The sequence below is a fragment of the Coniosporium apollinis genome (genome assembly GCF_000281105.1).
Source record: "Coniosporium apollinis CBS 100218 chromosome Unknown supercont1.17, whole genome shotgun sequence".
NCBI lineage: Eukaryota > Fungi > Ascomycota > Dothideomycetes > Coniosporium > Coniosporium apollinis.
This window is the reverse complement of record NW_006913279.1, coordinates 381,546-404,046: the sequence shown is the minus strand read 5'-3', so window position 1 is coordinate 404,046 and position 22,501 is coordinate 381,546. Positions and strand designations below refer to the sequence as shown.

Below are 22,501 nucleotides of genomic sequence, written 5' to 3'. Positions count from 1 at the left end.
TATTTACACGGGCGCGTCACCTCCCTCTCTCTGTCGCATTTCGAGACTCACTCACTCCAAGCCAAAATTCCGCTCGCACATCCTACCCTGCTCCAGCTATACATTCGTGGATAAACTTACCCGCCGCATACCGCACAGCATCCTCTATCTGATGCGAAGCACGCTGCGACACAGCACGACCACAATCGTCCACTATCGTTACCAGTAGGCATTATGCCGGGGACCACAGTCTCGGAGCCTCCTTCGGTATCTCTCTCGTTCGCGAACAACTTCTGGGGCAAAGATGACGCAGGCGTGTCTCCGCTCCTTGATCGCATGCACAATGCCAAAGTCACTGGCGACGAACTGAAAGCCTTCTATACCGGTCAGTGGCGCATGGAGGTCGCGCACATTGCGGCTAGGCTGACATGCAATGCAGCGCGCGCCGCAATCGAAGATGAATACTCACGCAAACTCCTCAACCTTTCCCGCAAGCCGCTCGGCTCCTCCGAATCGGGTACCCTCCGAATGTCTCTCGATGTCGTCCGAGGCGAAATCGAATCCATGGGCAAGGCGCATCAGAATATTGCTGGTCAGATGAAGAGCGAGCTCGAGGAGCCGCTGGCGGCGTTCGCGGGAGGGATCAAGGAGCGGCGGAAGATCGTACAGTCGGGTATCGAGAAGCTACTCAAGGTCAAGATGCAACAGACTGCTGCCGTAAACAAGGTGTGTCGAGTATAGGGAAAGCACAAGATCAAGACACTGATTCATGACAGTCGCGCGACCGGTACGAGCAGGACTGCTTAAAGATCAAGGGTTACCTAGCCCAAGGACATATGGTTATGGGTCAAGAGGAGCGCAAGAACAAGGCCAAGTTGGAGAAAACCCAGATCCAACTCTCAAATACCAGCAGCGAGTACGAAGCAGCGGTCAAGGTGCTCGAAGAAACGACTGGAAGATGGAACCGAGATTGGAAGGCAGCATGCGACGTAAGCCTGGAACGTCTGTTCTATCATATTGTGACGCTGACAGGTCCTCAGAAATTCCAAGACCTCGAGGAGGAGCGGATAGACTTCATGAAGAGCAGTCTCTGGAACTTTGCCAATATTGCTTCGACCGTCTGCGTGAGTGACGATCAGGCTTGCGAAAAGATCCGCTTGTCTCTGGAAGACCTCGAAGTGGAGAAGGACATCTCGAACTTTATCAAGGAAGCTGGAACAGGGCAGGAAATTCCTGATCCTCCAAAGTTTATCAACTTCTGCCGCGGGGACCTGGATGATCATGGCTCCGAGGCTGACGCAGACGAGAACTACTCCGTGGCTCAGTTCCAGCGAACGATGAATCCAGCGTTCAGGAGCTCCTCACCACAGCCGTCGACATTCGAGTCCCACCACGATCCCGAAAATGCTCTCGCTAAGGAACTGAGCCACAGAGATCCTCAACCTGCGCCTGTCCAGGACACTCTTCCAAGCCAGCAGCAGCGGCCAAGAGCGCAATCTCGTGCTCAGAGTGATGCTCGTATGCAACCGCCAAGCCAACCCCGGCTCCACCAGGAGCAGTATAACGATATTCCCAAAGTACCTCACAATGAGTATCCAATGGATGGCATGACCCAGTTCTGTCGAATCGGCCCACCATCTGAGCGAAGTTCTGTGGCTAGTCCTGTGCGTCCATCGAGCCGAGATTCGCAGAGCGAGTACTCCAACCCGACTTCGTTCTCCAGCTTCGAGCCTCCAAGCGGAGCCCATTCGCCTGTAAAGGAGAGTGGTCCGACTCCTCTGGACGATTCCGTCCAAAAGAAGAAGAGCGGGTTCTTCAACAGTCCGTTCCGTCGGCGCAGCAAGCATGAAAAAGAGACACCCCAGATCATGCCACCCTCTAGCCGTAATACATGGGCACCGATGTCGCGCAATGCAGCTCCCGACAACATCAGTCCTACCCGTCAATCGGGTCGCCCAGTGTTTGGCCGCGACAAGCCTTCACCTTCACCTGAGCCTGTTGACCCTCGAGCGAACTTTCAGCTCAACGTAGGCAACAACGTCTTCGACGTCGCCTCCCCTGACGCGCGTAAACCCGTGCGCTCGAACACGGAACCCGCCAACGAGGAACTTGACCCAGTCGCTCAAGCACTCGCTGAGCTCAAAGGGGTCACCAAGCAATCTTCGGTTCGCATGTCAGCTGACCGATACCACGGCCTTGCTACACCAGCACCACCGGGAACACCCAGCAATGGCTCCGGCGCATCAGCAACGCCTACAAACGGTATGCCAACACCTCTCTCCACCCTAGGAAACGGCGTCCTCAGCGCCGCCAAACGCGGTACGCCCCCTCCATCCTACGCCTCCGATCAACCCATCAGCCGTCTCGGCGCACCGCAACCAGCACACACGGCCCGAGCGATGCAACAAACGACGCAAAAATACATCAACCAGAACCGCGACATGTTCAACTCGCCCTCACGGCCCCGCCAAGCCCCACCCACCATAGACGCACGCACGCCTTCCCGTCCCCCCACCCGCGGCAACAGCGCCCAACAAAGCCAAGAGATCATTCCTCGAGCCACCAGCCCAGCACCTCTGCGCGCCGCCTCTCCCCGCCCCGGTCTCCAGCAGTCCTCGTACCAGCGCGCTCCGTCACCGAATCCGTACGCCAGCCCCGCGCCCCTGAACCCGCGCGCCCCGTCGCCGAACCCGTACAGCGCGCCACCCGTCGGCGCCGCGCGCCCACGAGCCCAGTCCTCGAGTCCCGTCAAGCCGCGGCAAGACTACAACGCATACAACCCCCACGGCGGGTCGCAGGGCGTTGTGCCGAGAGCTGTTTCGCCCCAGCCAGCATACGGGAGCCGTCCCGGGACGAGAGGCGGTGCGGTCAGTCCTGCTCCGGCTCCGGCGTTCGCGCGGCAGGAGCGGCCGGGTAGTAGTCGTGGGAGCGATATGGGCGGTATGGCGCTGCAGCTTGCGCCTGGCCCTGGGGAGTACGGTGGTGGTGGTGGGAGGCCGCAGAGCGGTGGGCGCCAGGATAGTAGGTATCATGGCGGCGGCGGCGAGTTTGGGTATGGAGATCCTGCGGCAGGTCAGGTGGGGAGAGTCAGGAGTAAGAGTGTTGTGGCGCCGGGCGAGTTTTCTAGAGATGGGAGGAAGATTTTGCATCATGGTGAGTGACGACCTGGGCGCACGTCTCTGGAAGTTGAGAGAGAATATCTGCTAACAGTGATGTAGCGAGGGCTATGTATATGTACCAAGCTCAGATACCCGAGGAGCTGGGTTTTGCGAAGGGCGACATTCTCGCCGTACTCAGGCTGCAAGATGACGGTTGGTGGGAGGCTGAAGTTGTAGGGAAGGCTGGCCGGTCGGGACTGGTGCCCAGCAACTATCTGCAGCGGTGCTGAGTGGAGGCTCACGTTTCATGTCGACATACACAACGGCTGTGGGAGGGATGTTGGATACACGCTCGCTCTACTCTAGAGATACCACTTCATTTTGGGCTTTGGAATGCTTTGGAGTTCCTTGTATATTCGGCTCTGGTGGGGTATGACTAGCAGTGTAAATAGATGGCTTAAGCGGTATGGGAGTGCTCGATAGCATCTAAATCACGAAGCCTGTTAGAAGTGTAATTTTTATTACGTGCAAGTAGGCCTCAACCTGGTGAGCTTGTGAGGAGCCTTAACAATCTGTTAAAGGTAACAGCTTATGTTGCCCTTTAGCTAGATTCGAACGCAATGACAATTTGACTCATCGGATGTTGGATCCAGATACGCGATTACCCTTTTTGGCACCAGCCTGGCAAGGCTGAGCCACGGTCGAGCGGCTGGACAATCATGATTGGTGGGGTCCCCCTCGACCAGTCATCACTTGGGAATGCACCTACCTTGATTGACGCTGGGCGGTGCATTTAGATTGTGGCCTAGGAAACAGTACATATATCAGCGATTCGGCTCGTAGCCCAGGTTGCATGCTTCTGAGGACTATCCAGCTCCCCGGTAGGAATTTGTCCTCCTTCACGGCTGTCAGAGCAAGAACCCTCGCCATGTCCGCAACAGTCCTCAGCTCCGCCGACGAGAAAAGTCCCGTGTATTTCTGGCGCGAATACGATCACCCATATGGCTTCCTGTCACAGTGGTACGACTGTGCTTTCGAGCACGAGGGCATCAGCTACCGATCAGCGGAGATGTGGATGATGGTGCAGAAAGCGAAGCTCTTTGGGGATGAGGTATGCTATATCATCACGCCGTAATCTGCATGCTCGGTATGCTAAAGGGCCTTGTAGAAGATAGCACAGCAGATGGTCGAGGCTCCGAGCCCGAAAGAGCACAAAGCGCTGGGACGGAAGGTCAAGGGGTTTGAGAGGGCTAAGTGGGATGAGCGTGAGTGCATCTCTGGTCACATGAGCAGTCGTTCTCCTCGTTTGTACCGCTGAGACAATACCTCCCGCAGACAAGAGTCGCATAGTCGAAGAGGGCAACTGGTGGAAGTTCACCAACAGTAAGGAGAAAGAGCAGCTGAGGAAGCTGCTGCTGGAAACAGGGGACAGGGAGCTCGTAGAAGTAAGCAATCGCTCTCCGTAACCGGTCAGGTACACTGTAGCAGCCGCAGGAAGACTAAACGTATTCCTGTAGGCATCACCCTTTGATCGAATTTGGGGTGTGGGCTTCGGCGCAAACGACGCTGGAGAGAACAGAGAGAGATGGGGTGAGAATCTACTGGGGAAAGCTCTCATGCGCGTGAGAGATCGCCTTCGTGAACAGGGATAGGAGTTTCTTAGGAGCGACGGAGGACGAGGTCAGACGTGCAAGACTGATCGTGACGATACTCTATCTACTCTTCGCTGGGCTGAAGGAGTTTTGGATTAGGATGATACTGGCCAATAAGAGAGCCGATTATTCGGCGTGTCACGTTTCCGGAGAATGGTTAAGGTTCACTGGAAGTTCGCAAACTGACAGTATGAATGTAAGCGCTAAGTTCAGCTAACCCCTCACCTGAGGCCAGCTGAACGCTCAGAGCGATCAGGTCTTCTTCAGCTCCTTGAGCGGTGAGCGGGGAGGCACGAGTAAAAGCTCAAACACGTGGAAAATCCGTCCGGGAGCGTTTCCATTCGCCGCAAGTGAGGCAGCCACGAAGATGCTGCGTGCTCCGTGGAACAAATCATCAGCGACAGCCTAGATGCAAGGCGTTCTTGCTTCGTAGAAAAGGCTAGCTAAGGCCAAAGAGGCTTGCTGACGGGAGGTAGCAAAGGCTGGCTGATGCCAGATCACACGCCGTGGACTTTTGGCACCTTAATGCTAGCCTGAGATAATCACATATGTAGTGTATTTGTCCAGAGGATCCCGAGCGTGTAATCTTTCACTTGAAGTACTCCGGACGGACTGATTTCGACATCATGGCCACTATCGCCGGCATAACAGGCAATCAGTTCATAAAAGGGACACAAGCATATCAGAATAACAAGTACCAATATGCGTCATCCAGCCACGAAGTAGATCACAACATGAATCCAGGGCTGATAATTCAACCCCAAAACAAAAACGACATTGTGCTTGCCCTAAAGTACGCCAAATCCCAGAAAATTGCCGTGGCGATCAGAACCGGAGGCCACCAATACAGTGGTGCTTCATCTACGTCCACCCCCAACATCCAGCTGGACCTCAAAAAGACTTTCAGAGGTCCCAACGACCAAACTATCTTCGAGAAGGACGGGAGAACCTTTGTTCGTACAAGCGTCAGCTGGAGTCTGGGGGCACTCAATGCATATCTCACGAAGCACAAGCTATTCGTGCCCCACGGACAGTGCACCCACGTCCACCTCGGGGGCCACGTTCAGACGGGTGGATATGGGCAGTTGGGCCGCAGCTTTGGCCTGTTCGGAGACCACGTTCTCTCGCTCGAGATAGTGGATCACGAGGGGAACTTCAAAGAAGTTACCAGGGCCACTAAATCCGAGCTGTTTTACGCGATTCTTGGAGGGAGTCCTGGAAACTTCGGTGTGCTGACGCATTTCACGCTCGAGGTCCACCGCGATAGCGACTACAAAGGCTCCCGAGGCCTGAAGGCGCTATACTGGTACGACCCTAAGACGTTGAAGCGTCTGGTCGACATTCTGGTTGAGATGTCAGACAACGAAAACTTTCCACGCAATTACGACCTCTGTATCAGCGTCCTGAGCTCGTCATTCAAACTCCTGGACTTGTGGCCCGAGTTGGACGGCCAGATGAGAAGGGAACATCCGGAGATTTACGGAGAAGATGGCATGCCATTCTGGCCCCGGACGATCATCGTGTATGCGCAGTGGGTTCCGTTCGAAAAGAACGACGTCTGCGACATGGCCTGGTTCGATCGGCTCAGTAAGGGTTCCATCTTCGACCAAGGGGTGCAAGAGAAGCCCATGTCGAAGCTGACGGGGGACTGGATCTTCCGGAATGTGCGCGAATTCGATCACCCGTACGTCAAGCGCACTTACCTGACCAAGTCGACCACGCTCGGCAAGGACGGCTGGGCCAGCTGGGTCACCAAACGCATCGACGCCATCGTCAAGCCTGAGGCCAATCGTTGCTGGCTGTCCGCCCAATTGCAGTGTTTCGGCGGCAAACACTCGAAATTCGTCACCAACGCCGACAACGGCACCTCCTACAGCTGGCGGGACTCGACCCTTGCGTGCATCCTCGACGCCTTCCACTCGTCTTCCGCCAAGGACCGAGCTGAAGACTGGCAAAAGGTCAATGACAGCGAAGGGATTGGTCCCAACGGCATCTTTAGCAAGCAGGACCGCCGTGTCCTCTGGGGTTCGTACGGTAGTTTCGATCTGGATGCGAGCTGGAGGTACTATTATGAAGACTTGGCCAAGTACGAGAGGCTACAGAAGGCAAGGCAGGCGGCTGATCCGGATGGTATCTTCACTCCCAACTCCTTCTGCGTAAAGCGTCTGAACTTACCAAGTCCTGGTCGAGTTCTCGCTGCTCTTTGACCGTCACCAGAGAAAACAGGAATGTGTGAGCGGTTGAACCCGTGGTTGGTCTTGGAGTGCCTTCAGCGACTTACCTAGAGCGGCTCGTTGTCGTGGGAATGTTGAGGCTCCACAGCTAGGAGAGGATCCTTTCACTTTTCCTTACACATATGAGGAGCTTCACCTATAGGAGATTTTTAGAAGCAAAGAAACATAAAACCGGCCAGCACAAAACAGATTCGTGATCAGTTTAATGTGCTGTTCGCTACGTTGAAGTGGTCGTAGATTTGGGATGATTCCGGCCAATCAGTGATTTGATTACTCAGCGGGTCATGTTTTGTGGAGTAACTTGAGCTCCGCTGAACTTTCGAATTTCCCATTGCGCTGGCCCAAGTTGTATACAGAAGCGGACAGGAATAACTAGTCATTGCATGCTTCCATATCGCTACTAGATGAAACCGTCTTGATATCCAATTATGGCGACAATGATTACTTTCGCAGCGGATAACGAGTTCTTTAGGAAGCGGAAGCGAGTGCATAAAGCATGCGACAATTGTAAGAAACGCCGAGTAAGTACTACTACGCGTAGCTACCTTGAAAGCTTACTCGTCATTGGCCATTCTCCTGATGATACCTCAGAAGCGCTGCAGTCACACCTTCGGGGAAAGCGATAACAAAGGCCTCGGCAATGCAAGTCTCCAGTCTACTGATCCACTACCGCAACATACAGCGGAACCGTTTGAGGCTCGTTCCAACTCTCAGTCCAATGTCCCTTCTGAAGACGAAACAGAGTGCCCGGGTGATGCTGGAAAGGAGGCGACCCCCACTGCTCGCCCGAATCTAGCGAAGCCGCCGCGGTTCATCGGGTACCTGAGCCCGGAGGCTATACTAAGGGGTCCGCTACGCGGGCAAAGGGCGGGTCAGGGACCCTACCAGAATCAATGTGGCTTCTGGGTTCGACCACCTGATGAAGCCGAAGAAGCGGCCCAGCCGGGAATCCGTCCAGGAGAAGACCATTCAACTCCTGGCTCTGCGTCTCCGTTTGCGGAGAAAGCGCTTCAAGTTTACCTTCATGCGGTAGGTATCGACATGCTGCCTCCACGGCCACATCAAGACATTCTTCTTGATATCTACTTCTCCTATATCCAGCCCTTCCTGCCTATTCTGGATGAGAAGTCGTTCCGTAACCGCTGTTTCGAACAGAACGAGCCCACAGTCTTGATCCAAGCGATGTGTATCGTCGCGTCCAAGCATGACAAGGCTCGTTCTCACCTTTTCTTGTCGGAAGACCAGAGTCTCCTGAAACCCCGTGAATTCGGCCATAGACTGTATACCTCAGTTACCGCTGCCATTGCAGCCAGACTAGAGACAGACAGAGTTGTCCTCATGCAAGTTCTAGCCCTGTTGTCACTGCATTGCGAGGGATTCGACGGAGCTGAACAGGCGTCGATGCATTTAGCCCAGGCCATACATCACGCGCACACTTTCGGTCTCCAGTTCGGGAAGAAAAGGAAACAAGCCCAGGACGAGCCTCTCGAAAGATTGTTTTGGTGCCTGTGGAGTCTGGACAAGCTAAACGCCAGTATCAATGGAAGACCACTCATCATGCACGATCGTGATAATGGGCTAGAGAATCCCAATGTCGCGGCAGATCATCGTCGAACACCATTCGGTATCTGGCTCCAATTATCGGAACTTCTTGACAAGGTCATTGTTCTCTACAGACCGGGTGTCGACACGTCTGTTACTGGATGGGAGGCCGGCTTTCCCGGCCTCGAGGAGATCGTCGGCGATGGCGCTGAGAATCTCGATGGTCCAACCATAGGTATGCATTTCTTTCTATCGAAACTGGATGCTTGTTCGCTCTCTCCGCCTTTCCTCCACAATCCGCCCTCAGTGTTCTGCCAAAGTTTCATGAGTTAGTTCAAGAGCTTCCAATGGCCTTGCATGGCGCTCTTGGACAACTTAGTATACTAGCTGCGCCTGTGTTCTTCGACTAATCTTCACTAACGTTACCGGCAGCTGCTCTTGAACTCTTCTACCATGCCGTAGCCATGGCGTCGTGCAACTATAGATCTATCCACGATCCAGTACGATCGACTCCATCGTATATTCGTCAAAGCCTCTCAGCAGTGAGAGTCATCTCAATCCTGAGCAGCGAGTCGCCCGAAAATCTGCCACCATTACCGATCATACTGTACGCGCTGTCATTAGCGATGTCTGTGGCGTATCGTCAGTTCCGTCAAAGCAAGCTACAGGTTCACAAGAACAGAGCTAAAGAAGACTTAAAGACATGTTGTGTACTACTGAACAGACTCCGCACCGCATGGTGGTCCGCTGGTGCCATGGCAGATCTAGGCACCGCAGCCTTGGCAAAGGCAGACAATGCATCTCGGGCGAAGAGTAACAAGCGGACATCAGCGCCTCCGTTCACTCACCAACCTGGCATCAATCCGAGCCTTGGTGGCAACGAAGTAGCCTCCGGTGCGGAAAACCTCTTGCCCCCGTCTAGTGATCAACGGCACCAGGCATTTCAAACTTCAAGAGATTTTGCCGGCCTCAACGTGGATCAGATGCCGGCAATACCAGGTCAGCATCCCATCAGCAGTACTAGAGCTGAGCTGTCGCCTCTTGGAAGCTTTGACTTCACCGAGTCACCCGACTGGCTGAACTTCGACAACGCTTTCGAAAACTTTGACACTCTTCTTGGCAGCTCTGGTGCTGATCTGTCGAGTGAGCTTCTGAAGCCCTTCAATTATGGAGATTTTGATTTCCTCGATCCACTAGCGTGATCAGTCTTCCGCTGGCGCCAATCTCGCAGTCTTTGCTCATTGAAATGGACTCGTGCAATTGACGAAGAACCTCCGGCCAGGGGAAACGGATCCGACCGGACGCTGGAAACTTGACGGCGTCGCAACCATGATGGTGGCATCGGTATCAATTTCAACTCATATGACTGATATTCAAAGCCTAGAATTAGAGACGTCTGCGCGACATGTGAGTCAAAACGTGTTCGGTGGCTAGCACATAAAAGCGATAGACTGCTAAAGTATCATCTAGACTCACAATGCTCGAAGGCTAGTAGCTTGACTGGTGACTTGAGGTTGGGACGGGCGGGCTACTTCCACCAATGTGCCATTGCGTGATCTGCGACTCCCTATCAGACCCATCACTCGTTCACGTCTAGCTTTGCGAAAGCAAGCCAAAGCCTATCAGGCTCAGCGAACAGTACGCTCAGCAGCTAGTATGACACAGATAACACCGCATGACGAGCCATTTCACTGTGGTATCAACTCTTGCTCCATTCTACTGGTGTTGATATTGACGTACATGCATCTTCACTCGTCTTGATCCAGGGCCTCCACAATGTCATTCCATCACGAACTCAGTCCCGGGGTACATCTCGCGCAAACCCGGCAGTGGGTCCACCCTCCTCATCCCCCTCCGTCGATAGATCCGGCGGCCCTTCAACAACAGTATAAGAGGCCTCTCTAGAGAATCTTCTGGCAAAGAAATGTCCAGCCTTCGCCTATGGAACTGAATTATCAGCTCGGGAGTCAGATTGAACCCACTGCAATGAATCCAGCTGAGGTCAAGCTCCTTGAGTTCCGGAAGCTTGATCGGCGATTGCAGAAACTGTGCTAGGCTACGATCCCCGCAAGATGCGTCGGCCAAACTGTATCTCTCAAGTTCTTGGCTGTACGGCTCGATAAGGTGAAGGGCGCGGACACCTTCAAGCCTTACGTTCTTCAAACCTGGTTGGAACCTGGAGACCAAGCTTGCCACCGTGACGGGCGGATCGAAGGAACTGTAGGACAGGTCGAGCGTCGTTAAGCATGGAAAGAGTCTTCTCTCAAATGGCGAGGAGTTTTGTGCTGAGTGGCGGCGGGAGAACACGGAGGGGAACACCTCGATGGCCAAGTTGAGGAGCATCCTACTCATTAGTTCGTCTCGTCCGTCGCCCGTCAGAAACCTGCGCCGCTGCGACTCTTGAGGACATCGGATGTCACGAATACACACCCTCAGCTCGTGGACCTTCTCGAGCGAAGTTACTATTGAGGCCAAGAACGCTCCGTATTCACTGGCCGTCACCCCAAACGTTGCCACCGAAAGGCGCCGGCGCGACCTCTCGCCAGGATCAGGTGTCTGGCTAGGCAGTAGAGTCACGACGCGGGCTCCTTCGATCAGACGCATCAGCCGTGTTCCTGGAAGAGGATACCCTAAGATTGCGGCGTGCGTGAGACCAATGGTTCTCCAAAGGTTGTCTTTCTGTACACGATGATCTCGTTCCACTGCCGAAATGTTAGTATGTTTCTGCCTAGGATGCAGCTTGATATTCATGATCTCGAGAGTGATATCAGCAAGTCCTGAAACACCAACAGGAGTACTACAACCCCTTCACAATGGTGACCATCTGAGTCCAAAGCCCGCGTCTAGGTTACAGGAACCCTTCCGGCTTCGTTGAAAGCTCCATGATGGGCCTTGGATCTGGTGATCCTGCCACAACCGAAGAGTATAATTCAAATCGCAAGGAAATGAAATACTTTATCGGCTGCATTCCTGGCCCGCTGATACACCATCTACCACGCCTGCATCGTCCACTTACTTTATGACACACTCTCATACAAGCGGCCAGATCATCGGAGTGCAGGTGTGGAAATATCAGCATGAGTAACTCGGTGGGCAAAGACTCAAGCGGTGATGGAGGAGGTCCATCCGCAATTCTTGGCCTCGATGGTATCGACACATGGACGAAAGACATTTCGGCATGCGACAATCGAGCAGATCCTGCGATAGTGGGCCAGCATTGGGGACTCCCACCCTTTGTACCTGCTCGCTCAGTATTGCTGATTGTTGTTCTCAGACGACCGAGCAACAAGCAAGCGCTCATATGAAGCTGCCAGAAGACTGTAGCAGAAGCTGCACACTATAAGAATCAGCGCTTTGGTATCAAGCAGTAGAGCAAGCATTTAGATTCACGCATCGCCGCCGCCATCAAGCCTGAGGTTTGCACAACTCGCCACTCCAGGACTGTTCGAGCGCAGCACAAAGCCGGGTTCATGGTACAGCAGATTTCAGACTTTCTAGTGAACTCACACTTGAGTGAATCCAAGTTCTCATTAGGGTATTAGGAATTCTAAGAACGAGTAATACTCAACCAGCACAAGAACGCCCCTCTAACCTCAGCCCAACACCACGATCCGCTCAGCAAAGCCCATCGAGCAACAACCGAGTCCGTCTAATCTTCCCCCTTGACTCTATTCCCTATCTTACTCATCCCCTCTCTAAACGGCGGCTTCGCCTCCCTCGCCTTCTCCGCATCAAACATCCAGATTCCATTCGTCTTGTCCTTATCGATCGGCACCGACTCGCTCCCCAGCCGCTTCGACAGCGCCTCAAACACCGGACTCGACTCTGACCGGCTGAAGAAGGTACGCACCCACTCGCGGCCCTCGTCCTTCTCCTTCTTCCGCATGTCGCGCTGCTGGTTCTCGATGACGGTCTTTTCGCGGGAGGTCGCGTCCATGTCGCCCTTGGCGATGGCGGCTGCGACTTTCTGCCATGCGCGGCGGGTCTCGAGCTCATCTTGCTGCTCGATCGGCGCGACGGTCAGGGGCGTCGTTTTCGCTTTCTTGTGGTCCCAGGTATCGACCACCTTTTTCGTCTTGGGGTCCTTGATGGTGAAGGAGTCGCTCCACACGCCGTCGATGGTGTAGAGGGCGTCTTTTTCGCTGCGGCCTTCGGGGTATAGGTATGCGCTGAAGCTGTTCTTTTTGCCGCTTATCCAGCCTTTGCCGCTGTAGTCGATCTTGGCCGTGAAGCCGGAAGAGGATTGCATGTAGGAGGTTCGGTTGAGCTCGACGTACGGTGTGCCGCCGATAAGGCCTTCGATGTGGAGGGAGGGGAGGGTGAAGAGGTAGTCTTCGTCGTAGGCGTCAATGTGGAGGATCGCGTGACCGACTTGCTGGAAGATGAATGTCAGTGTAGCTGTCAACGGCGGCAAGTAATATTGTGGATCAAGTTGGATGCGAGTATTTCATAGCGCGGGTCTCGTGCTCGGCTTCTTTCGACATCGCTCCACTGCGATGCTTGTTGCTGACTTTGGGACCTGAGGGTGCACAGTACCTTGATATTGATCGTTCGAGAGAATGAGACTTTCTGGCCATTATACCCTTGTAGCCGTACGCCGTGGTCGCTGTTCCAGATGCAGTATGCTGTGACGGGCGGATGATGGCTTGGAGTCTCAGTCAGCCAACCCGACCCTCTGTACCCCATCCTCTCCTACCACCTACCTGACTTGCTCGCTCACAAGCTGTGTAGCCCCAGCCTCGTCTTCCCACTTGCCCAGAAACAGCTCCCCCAAGAACGGGTTCAGGGGTTTCTTCTCGCTGCCCAGCTTCTCGTTCCTACTCGAATATTGCTGTTTTAGGGTCGAAAGGAACCACTTAAGGACGAGGAGGGCGCGCTTCTGAGGGTCTGATTCATGGGCCGGCGCTACGAAGACGGAGGGGTGTTCGGCCCAGTATGCTGTGTATTCGGTGAGAGATTGTGACGAGAGGATGAAGGGCGGCGCGGTCATGGTGGAGATGTCGCCATTGAAGGAGGCTATGGACTTGACGAGGCAGCGGATGTTAGCGCTCATCATGTGGGAGGTGCAGTGTGACATCTTGTGGATATGGGAGCGAAAGAGGATTCGGAATTGAAGCGCGATGGTCACACAGGTGCCGGATCGCTTCGGGACGAAGAGGCTAGGTGCTGTGTTGTGCATCTGCTGAACGGGGTCCGAAATGCTTGGGGTTTATCGGGAAGACCCTTTTCTGTAGTCCGCAGTGTTGCTCATCGTAGGAAAGGCCTCGATGTCTTGCGATAGCTCGTTCGATCAGGGCTTTCTTTGAGGGCTCTGCGGGAGCTGTACCTTCAGGAAAGAACCCCATGAGCCTCTCGAATTGGCGGGCAGTCCGGCGCCCTCAGTCTCTCCATTATGCGGCATCTTGAGTGATACGGTACAAGAAATGGGTGTGAAAAGAGGTTGATGAAAGGTTCTGAAGTTTGTCGCAACAAAAGTCAATGTTGGTTTGACACTGTTGACTGATCCTGGCCAACGGCAGTGGCAGCGTCATACGTCAGCCGAGCGCGGCGCCACAGGCACATCAATTTCAGGACCCTGACGTTACTCTAGCGGGCACCTTTAGAGATGGATGTAGATAGGATTTCAATCCAGCGTAAAGAATCGCCATTCAGCACATTTATGGTCAGATACAGCTTGTTGCACAAGGAACGACTTGATTATTTTAGAGCGGGCTATAATTTAGAGCTGCCTAGTATAGCGGACAAGCATGTAGCTACAAAGTACTTTGCTCGATCAGGTTATCACCGTTGGCTCGTCCCTTCCTACGAATTCTTTCATCTTCAGCAGGTCCGTCGCCAGCTTGATGTTATCCTTCAAGTAGTCCTGCGCATCCATGTCGTACTTGCTCTCATCAGTCTCGTGCTTCTCAATGTAGAGACGGATGGTCGCGCCGCTGCTGCCCGTACCAGACAATCTCACGACGATGCGGCTGCCATCGTCGAACTTGACGTAGATGCCCTGATTCTTGCTGACACTGCCGTCGAGATCAGTGTAAGCGAAGTCATCCGCCTCGAGCACTTTCCGGCCAGCGATGCTTGAGCCTACGAACTCGTCTTTCTTGGTTGTGATGAGCTCCTTCATGTGCGCAGTCATCTTGTTGGCACCATCGGTTTCGCAGCCCTCGAAATCGTGGCGGGTGAAGAACGTGCGGCCGTAAATCTTCCAGAAGTCCTTCTGGATGGACTTGATGCTCGGTGTGGTACCAGTCTCCTGGCCGACACCAGCGATGATGTTGAGCCAGGCAACGACTGCCCAGAGGCCGTCCTTCTCACGAATGTGGTTGCTGCCCGTGCCGAAGCTCTCCTCGCCGCAGATGTTCATCTTGTCCGCATCAAACAGACCGCAGAAGAACTTCCAGCCGGTGGGTACCTCGTAGCACTCCAAACCTTGCTTCTTGGCGACAAGGTCGACGGCGCCGGAGGTGGGCATGCTGCGTGCCAGGCCGTAGACGCCCTGTTTCTTGAAGTAGGGGATGAGCTTGGCGTGGTGTGCGATGATGGCCAAGCTGTCACCCGGCGAAACGAAGCTGTTCGCGCCGTAGATCATGTTGCGGTCACCGTCGCCATCTGAGGCGGCACCGAAGTGAATGCCGTTCTTGTCTACCGCCTCAACGAGCGAGTGAGCATAGACGAGATTGGGATCCGGGTGGTGACCACCGAAGTCGGGCTTCGGTATGCAGTTCTGCGTGCTGCCTTCCTGGCCCAGCTCCTTCTCGAAGATGTCAATGCCGTAAGAGCCCGTGACGCCGCTCAAGCCGTCGAACAAGATCTTGAAGTCGGAGTGCTCCTTGAGAAAGGACTTGATAAGGTCGAAGTCGAAGATGTCCTTGAGCATCTCCATGTAGTCCTTTGTGGAGTGAATGATCTCGACTTCGAGCGGGCCATAGGTGTTGGAGCCGATTGATGACAGGTCAACGTCGGGGATGTCGGCGATCTTGTACGACGTGAGGTTCTTCGACGTCTCGAATATCTTGTTTGTGACGCTTTCGGGTGCTGGTGCGCCGTTTGCAAGGTTGTACTTGATGCCGAAATCTTCGTTGGGGCCTGCAGGGACATAACGTCAGTCTGAGTTCTTGCAAGCCCTCGAGAAATATCGAAGAAACGTAAGGCGTAGGTATACCCTGCAGAAGTGTCTGGCCGATCAAGGCGAGATGGCAGCGAGAGTCTTCCATATGGTAACGGAACAAGCAATTACTTACCGCCAGGATTGTGACTCGCCGTGAGCAGGATACCACCCGTCGCTTTCCGTATCCTGATGACATGGCTAGCGGCTGGTGTGCTGAGGATGCCGTTTTGACCGATGATAAGCTTCTTGACGCCGTACGCAGCACCAATCTTGGCGATCACCTGCATCACCTCGGGATTCCAGTATCGTCCATCGCCGCCGATGACCAGAGTGCTGCCATCGACACCCTCTGGGATTGAGAGGAGGATGCTAGTAACGAATGACTCGCTGTAGTTTTCCTGCTGGAAGACCTTGACCTTCTTGCGAAGCCCGGAACTGGTGTAGAGCTATCCGTCAGCCATTGGCGTCTCACATCGTAGGGTGATCAACAGCTTCAGCCTGAAACTCCAAAATGCAATACAGGGGAGTAGAGAGCAATCGTTGTGCATATTTGAAGAAGTTGCAAAAAGGCGTAGTCGGGTAACCAAAGCTAATAAGATGGGAGCTCCAACTTACGTTCCGGGCTTCTGGTCGGTAAAGGGTTTCAGTTCTACAGTTCTGGTGCTCATAGTTGTTGATTGCTTGCTTGCTTGCTGCTCTTCTAGTTTCTCTGAAGGTTGGAGAGTAATTGGAGAATTATTTAACAGAGTGTTGAGGAGCTATGGACTTTTTGACCCCATGACGTGGGGCCAGAGGTGGGGCAGTGAGCGGGAGCCCCTCACCCCAGCACACGAAAAAGAACCCCTGATGGAAAGCCTGCGAATTTCGCTCCGACTTCCATCCAGGGCTTTCGCCGCTCTTGGACAATGCTCGTAATCCGAATTTCCACGAAGCAATCAAGATGGTTTGACTTTATCATAGTGCGAATGATCATAGCTGGCTGAGACATGCTTCATGCGGAGGGCTAACTGCCTAGAATTTACATCAGAAATGCCAGGCTATCTAAACGCCAGTCCCGTTCCAAAGAAACCGCTTTCCAGGCGTGCAATGGGTATCCAAAGACTCACACCGCCTTCAGCGCAAAGCTGAATATATTATCCATCGAGACCCACTGCCTCCCGTTCCTATCCAAATACCCTTTGACCACCCCCATAAGCGTCCCGAACCTCTCCCTGTTTAACTCCGCCAGTACCTCCACTTTCTCACCCTCTTCTCCCTTCCCACTCTCCTTCACCTTCTCCTTCGCCCGATCAACATCGAACAAACCCTGCAAGTACAGGAGCTGGTTATACAGCGCCTTATCTCCGTACTCAAAGCTCATCTTCCCCAGACAGCCCGTCCCAAGGCCCTTACGCCCCAGACAGCGGTGGCCGTAAACGGACATCTGCCGCGTCCGGTTACCACAAGCCGGATCATCGCACACAAGGTAAGCGGAGTAATACCGGGCCTGGTGTTGTCGTATCTGCGCCTCCAACTGGGCCGCGACGCTCAGGTTGCCCAGCGGCTTACCGCAGCCCTCTTTGGGGCACACGAGACCCTCGTTGGAGACCATGCGGGACGTCACTGGTAGGCCTCTGAAGGAAAAGCGGTGAGTGCAGCGGCGGCAGCGCAGAGAGAGGGGCGCGGTGTCCTTGAAGCGGATCTCGTCCGGAATCTGGGATTCTAGGGGGTGGATCTCTGCTTCGGATGAGCTGTTGGCAGATGAACTGGAGATGCGATATTTGGAGGTGTCGAGGCCGAGGCAGGAGGCGAGTTGGGTGATGTTGGTCTGGGAGATGGGCGCGCAGAGACGTTCGACGGGAGGAAGGATTTGCTTATGAAGGTAGTAATCGATGTCTGCCACTATCGGTCAGCAAGTCGTAGTAGAGAAAGCAGGATAAGGTTGAGGGGACGTACCTGGCTTGAGTCCAGACTCGGGCTTCAGTACCTCCTCGAGAGTAAAGGCATTCTTGGCAGCGGTTTCAGCGGATCCACCACTCTCGCCCGTAATGATGAAGGACATGACGTCTTTGGCCTTGACATGCTTGCCTCTGGCCATCTGCCGGAGCGCGACCTGGACAGAAGGCATGCTGTTGGCGTTCGGATACTCCTTAGGGTCTTTGCCAAGCTGAGTGAAGATGGTGTACTTCTGTAGCGGAATCTGGAAATCCCGCATCTTCGCGGCCAGCTCACGTAGGTAGTCGTGGATCTTCTCGACCACTGCTTCCGGGTCGTCTCCAGAAAGCAGAAAGCCAAGCAGCTTCGATGATGTCTCCTTCGAAAGCGCGCAGTACTCTCTCCTCCTCATGTCAAGACCCTTAACTTCGAGCTTCTCAACGTACTTGCCGTCGATCTCAACCATGTTGATCGCGGCATACTTCTTCTTAGCGTGCAGGAGGATGCGGCGGAAGACATTGTCGACGTCGATTTCCAGGAGCCGGTAGCGGTCATTGACGTCGCGCTTGAACTCACTCCCGAGCTTCAGCGCGTCCTGCATGTTGTCCATGTTCGTGTTGATCATTACCGAGTCGGTGTCGCCATAAATAACACGCAGCTGCTTGCTCTCGGCCAGATCCTTGGTACTCCGGAGAATCTCACGGCCTTTGTAGGTTGTAAGCATGGCCAGCGGACGAGCGTAGAACCGAGACTTGGTGTAGCCGAGGCACCCGTACATCGAGTTGGCAGTCAGCTTGAGGGCCAGTTGTTTGATATCCCAGGTGGCGAGCTGATCTGGGGTGGCGGTTTTGTCTTTCATCAACTTCTTGACTTCTCGTCTCCTGTTAACAAGCGTGGCGATGAGTTTTGGAAGGATGCCCTGAGACTGGCCTGCGTCTGGGACCTCAGGAACCTTTTCGTCGTCCTCGGTCTAGCAACGTCAGCTCTGAGGGATCACTCCTGACTGTATGGTGTACTTACGCTGTCTGTCCGATCAACGGTAGTGAAACAAATGTTGTACTCCTGGATAATACTGGGGTACAGACTGTTGAAGTCCATGACCAGAATGAACTTATCATACAAGCCCTTCTCCGGCTCGAAGACGAGACCGCCCTTATACTTATCTTTCTTTTTGGCGTCTGCACCCTCCTCACCCTCAGGGGTCTCTTCCTCGACTTTTTGCTTGCCCTTGCCGAAAGCCTTGTCGGGGCAAATATACTTGTTGTGGTAAAATTCGTGAAGCAGAATGTACTCGTTGCGCTCAGCTCTTGTGCCGCTCAAAGTTCGTGCCCATGAATTGCCAGCGAGATTAGTGAGGACCTTAGTCAAAGGTAGCATCTGCACTTTGAGCGCGATGGCCGCGATAAAGTAGGTGTCGGCTTCGCAATGTCTTAGATAATTCATCAAGCCTTCGCGGGTCGTCGCCCAGGACTTCAGTGCGGCCTCGTTATCAATATCGCGTCGTATGTTGCCGTCGCCGAGAACGAGCTCGCACATCTCATTGAGACTGTACGATTGACATTTGGTCATGAGTGACTGGGAAATGTTAGCAGCTGGCTAAATATCACCGGAACCCAGCGTAACTTACCTTGCCAAGGTCATTAGCAAGATCACAGTGCAACCGGCCAGCGGCGAGGTGCCTTTCTGCGAAGAAGTTCCCACCTCCTTTGCCCATATTCCTAGGCCATTCGCTCCTCTTGAGGCGTCCAATCCTATGCCAGCCGGGGGTCTTCCTTTCGCGCATACGGCTGAGGAGAATACTGAAGTCTACGTCGTCGAGGCGGTGTCCAATCAAAACATCCGGATCCATCTTGTGCAAAATAGCCATAAACATGCTAAGGAGGCCTTGTTCGTTCCTCTCCAACTTTACGAGGCCTTTGTGCTTGTTGACTTCCATTTTGAACCCTGTTGGCCACGCGTCACCGATGGGACGCATCACAGTAAATGCTTTGCAGGGCAGCTTCTCCGGTGGAGTGGTTTCTGTCAAGGAGATGTTTTCGTAGACTCTCGCGCTAGCCATCAATATCTCTTGCTTGTTCTCCTTTGCGTTGAACTTAGTTCTCAGTGCGATACTCATCAACGTCAGCGGTGGTGCTTCCAGATTGTCTGAGTCACCAAGAGTGGTAATTAGGTTTGGCTTGTTAACTTGGAGCTCAAGCTTACACCACGAGGCGTTGTTGACGGCTTGAAAATCGGCCTCTTGGATCTCGAGCCAGCAGGGACCCATGATATTCTTCCACAGAACGAACTGCTCAAAAAGCGCAGTATTGCAGCCGAAGACATGCGAGAAAGTCTCGCCCTTGAAATCCGCGGGCAAAGGAGGCTTGTTGTACGGATACAACAGCTTGAGGTAGTCCGCTTCCTTAGGAACATCTGGAAGCTCGAATGCATATTTCCTAGAGCAAGGCTTGATCTTGTGCATTCCGACTCCAAGCTTGGACATCAGTCCATCCACCTCCTCGTAGACATCGGTCATCCCCACCTCTTCCGAAGTATCTCTGCCGTGCTTCTGGCGGTATTCCCGTGGTAGGAAGAAGAGTTTTCGGAGAATGTTGTCGATCTTCACGAAGCAACTGACGAAAGTGCCAGTAACTTTGTCCCTGACCTTGCCGAATAGACAGAGACTGCCATTGACTTCGGTATAGTCTATCCAAAACATGCGAAGGCTGCCGTCCTCTTCGAGCGCGTTTTGTGGCCTCAGCTTCCCCAAAGTCACGGTGCTTACTTCAGGCACGGGACTGCTGATGACATTGAGTTTGCTCGTGACGTTGTTCCAGATCGAGGCGTCCACTGTATCCGCAGGTGCGAGTGTAGGGGAAGAGCTGTCTGGAGTCGGGTACTGTGTCTTCAGGATCTTTGGTGCGGGTCTACTTCCTGCCATGTTGACACTAGTGGACTGGATACCAGAATGACCAACAGCTTGTGCCACTTCCAGCAAGTCTTCCTCGTCTTCCTCCTCAATCTTGACAGGCATTTGGGATTTTCTCTCAACGGCCTTTGTCACTGGTGAAGATGGCAGTGGGGCATCACTCATGAGGATGTCATCGTCTCCCGGGGCCATGAAAGCATCATCGTCGATTGACGCCGTCTCCGCTGGGGGATTGTCCACCATGTACGCGTCATTCGATGGACCATGCCCTCTCGGTGCAGTTGTTCGCGTCTCGACGATAGGTGGGGAGAGGACGCGTGTTTTGCGGCGAGACTGGGTCTTGACAGCTCTCATGCGTGGGCGGCTCGGTATGTTCGTATCGACTTCGCCAAGGAGGTCTGCCATAAATGCAGCATCTTCCGCGGTGGTGACGGGCTACGTCAGTCAGCGAGAGCACTTTACCGACTTCTTCCATGCGGCACTTGCCTTCTGCTTCGGCGGTGCTACTGTGGGATTGTTGTTGAAGTACTTGCTGATGCCGTTCTTAATCTTGTCCTTCTTTTCTTGGTCGTCTTCGCGCTTGCGCTTTGCTGTCAACGCTATGCGTCAGTATATGCATCATGGCTGAGGCGTTCTGGTAATAGAAGACTCACCTGGTTTTCCGCGTAAAGGAGCATCCTCTTCGCTTTCGCTGCCATAGGCTTGTTGGCGCTCTGTATCCCACTCTTCGCGGCCATCATCCGCGTATCCCGCGCCATTGTCGTCCACAACAAAGTCATCCTCGTCGAGACGCCTTCGAACTACCTTTTTGTACCCTTCGTCGTCCACTTCATCGTATATTTCGTCCGCTTCTTTGACCTCGTACGTGGACATGCGCGTCTTGCCTGCTGCTCTCAGAGCGCGCAGCTCCGCCAACCGGGCTGCCCTGGAAGCCATTGTAACTTGAGGAGTAACTGAAATGAAATGGCAAGAATGGTCACGAAGCAGTTACGGTCGTGATTCAAATCAGACGAGAGTGATATAGAATGTGTGTGTTGTTTGGGGAGGTTGGCACGGGGTACCCAGAAGCACTTAAGCGGACTGGACGTGTCGTGACGCGCTGGCGGAAACGCGCTAGGCGGAACCTCGGAATTAGTGATGCTCATAGACATTACGAGTATCAGAACAATGTCATGGATCCTGCCACCTGCGCAGCTGAGATACCTTAGTAGAGGGAGTGGCTATACCGGATCGCTCAGTAGCGCTACTTTAACTTTGCTCCGGTCTTGTTCATCTGGTTCCATCATGCCTGAATCCGTTTCTCGACACCCGCTGGTGTGGATAGACTGCGAGGTACCCGTCCCGTACTTTCCTCCAAGGACTCATACTTATAACATCCAGATGACTGGCCTTGACTACGACAACGATAGCGTCCTCTCAATCGCATGTTTCATCACTGACTACGACCTGAACCTGCTCGACGAGAGCGGCTACGAAGCCACGATCCACCACGACCGCGAAGTCCTCGACCAAATGGGAGAATGGTGCAAGAAACACCACAAAGCATCGGGGTTGACAGAAGCAGTCATCGCCTCTACCACCACCGCAGAACAGGCAGCAGATAAGCTGCTCCAGTACGTAAAGAAGTTTGCGCCAGAGCCTCGGAGAGCACTACTGGCTGGCAACACCGTTCATGCAGACAAGGCATTCTTACGGCTAGCACCGTACGATAAAGTGATCAAGCATTTGCATCATCGGATTCTTGATGTGAGCGCGATCAAGGAAGCTGCTAGGCGCTGGGCGCCGGAAGAGGTGCTCAAGAAGTCGCCGCAGAAGAAAGGGCTGCATGAAGCGCGTGCAGATATCCTGGAGAGCATTGCAGAAGCTAGGTATTACCGAGATACGTTTTTCCGACCTAAGCCGTCGTAGAGCATATTTTCCGTCTACCCCGTGTGCTTCTGTAGTCTCGGGTGCATTTGCTAAGGCCTACGTACCAATCACATGGTGATGTCGACTCTCATAACAGACGAAGCCGATGTCGAGCATCGCATCTACGTGAATCGTACGCGGAGTTTTACGCGACAACAGCA

At 53.8% G+C, this 22,501-nt stretch overlaps 7 protein-coding genes across 7 annotated transcripts; 4 read left to right on the top strand and 3 right to left on the bottom strand.

Annotated features, from left to right (window-relative positions):
• Positions 1 to 213: 213 nt before the first annotated feature.
• Positions 214 to 3,367, top strand: W97_04095 (uncharacterized protein; the record flags this gene model as incomplete). Its single annotated transcript, XM_007781988.1, has 5 exons — positions 214 to 364; positions 419 to 705; positions 756 to 968; positions 1,020 to 3,132; positions 3,198 to 3,367. The coding sequence occupies 5 exons, from the start codon at positions 214 to 216 to the stop codon at positions 3,365 to 3,367; spliced, it is 2,934 nt and encodes a 977-aa protein (XP_007780178.1).
• Positions 3,368 to 4,005: 638 nt separating this feature from the next.
• Positions 4,006 to 4,729, top strand: W97_04094 (uncharacterized protein; the record flags this gene model as incomplete). The annotated part of the gene is made up of 4 exons (XM_007781987.1): positions 4,006 to 4,188; positions 4,246 to 4,342; positions 4,413 to 4,522; positions 4,595 to 4,729. 4 exons carry the CDS (start codon positions 4,006 to 4,008, stop codon positions 4,727 to 4,729), a joined length of 525 nt encoding a protein of 174 aa, XP_007780177.1.
• Positions 4,730 to 5,355: 626 nt separating this feature from the next.
• Positions 5,356 to 9,707, top strand: W97_04093 (uncharacterized protein; the record flags this gene model as incomplete). Its single annotated transcript, XM_007781986.1, has 3 exons — positions 5,356 to 6,885; positions 7,555 to 8,740; positions 8,938 to 9,707. The coding sequence occupies 3 exons, from the start codon at positions 5,356 to 5,358 to the stop codon at positions 9,705 to 9,707; spliced, it is 3,486 nt and encodes a 1,161-aa protein (XP_007780176.1).
• Positions 9,708 to 12,154: 2,447 nt separating this feature from the next.
• W97_04092 (uncharacterized protein) lies at positions 12,155 to 13,582 on the bottom strand (the record flags this gene model as incomplete). The annotated part of the gene is made up of 3 exons (XM_007781985.1): positions 12,155 to 12,880; positions 13,042 to 13,150; positions 13,209 to 13,582. The coding sequence occupies 3 exons, from the start codon at positions 13,580 to 13,582 to the stop codon at positions 12,155 to 12,157; spliced, it is 1,209 nt and encodes a 402-aa protein (XP_007780175.1).
• A 696-nt stretch (positions 13,583 to 14,278) lies between these two features.
• W97_04091 (phosphoglucomutase) lies at positions 14,279 to 16,278 on the bottom strand (the record flags this gene model as incomplete). The annotated part of the gene is made up of 3 exons (XM_007781984.1): positions 14,279 to 15,588; positions 15,744 to 16,045; positions 16,226 to 16,278. The coding sequence occupies 3 exons, from the start codon at positions 16,276 to 16,278 to the stop codon at positions 14,279 to 14,281; spliced, it is 1,665 nt and encodes a 554-aa protein (XP_007780174.1).
• A 434-nt stretch (positions 16,279 to 16,712) lies between these two features.
• On the bottom strand, positions 16,713 to 21,368 carry W97_04090 (DNA polymerase alpha subunit A; the record flags this gene model as incomplete). The annotated part of the gene is made up of 6 exons (XM_007781983.1): positions 16,713 to 17,485; positions 17,546 to 18,494; positions 18,545 to 19,099; positions 19,152 to 20,867; positions 20,895 to 21,022; positions 21,086 to 21,368. 6 exons carry the CDS (start codon positions 21,366 to 21,368, stop codon positions 16,713 to 16,715), a joined length of 4,404 nt encoding a protein of 1,467 aa, XP_007780173.1.
• A 348-nt stretch (positions 21,369 to 21,716) lies between these two features.
• Positions 21,717 to 22,340, top strand: W97_04089 (uncharacterized protein; the record flags this gene model as incomplete). The annotated part of the gene is made up of 2 exons (XM_007781982.1): positions 21,717 to 21,764; positions 21,813 to 22,340. The coding sequence occupies 2 exons, from the start codon at positions 21,717 to 21,719 to the stop codon at positions 22,338 to 22,340; spliced, it is 576 nt and encodes a 191-aa protein (XP_007780172.1).
• Positions 22,341 to 22,501: the final 161 nt, after the last annotated feature.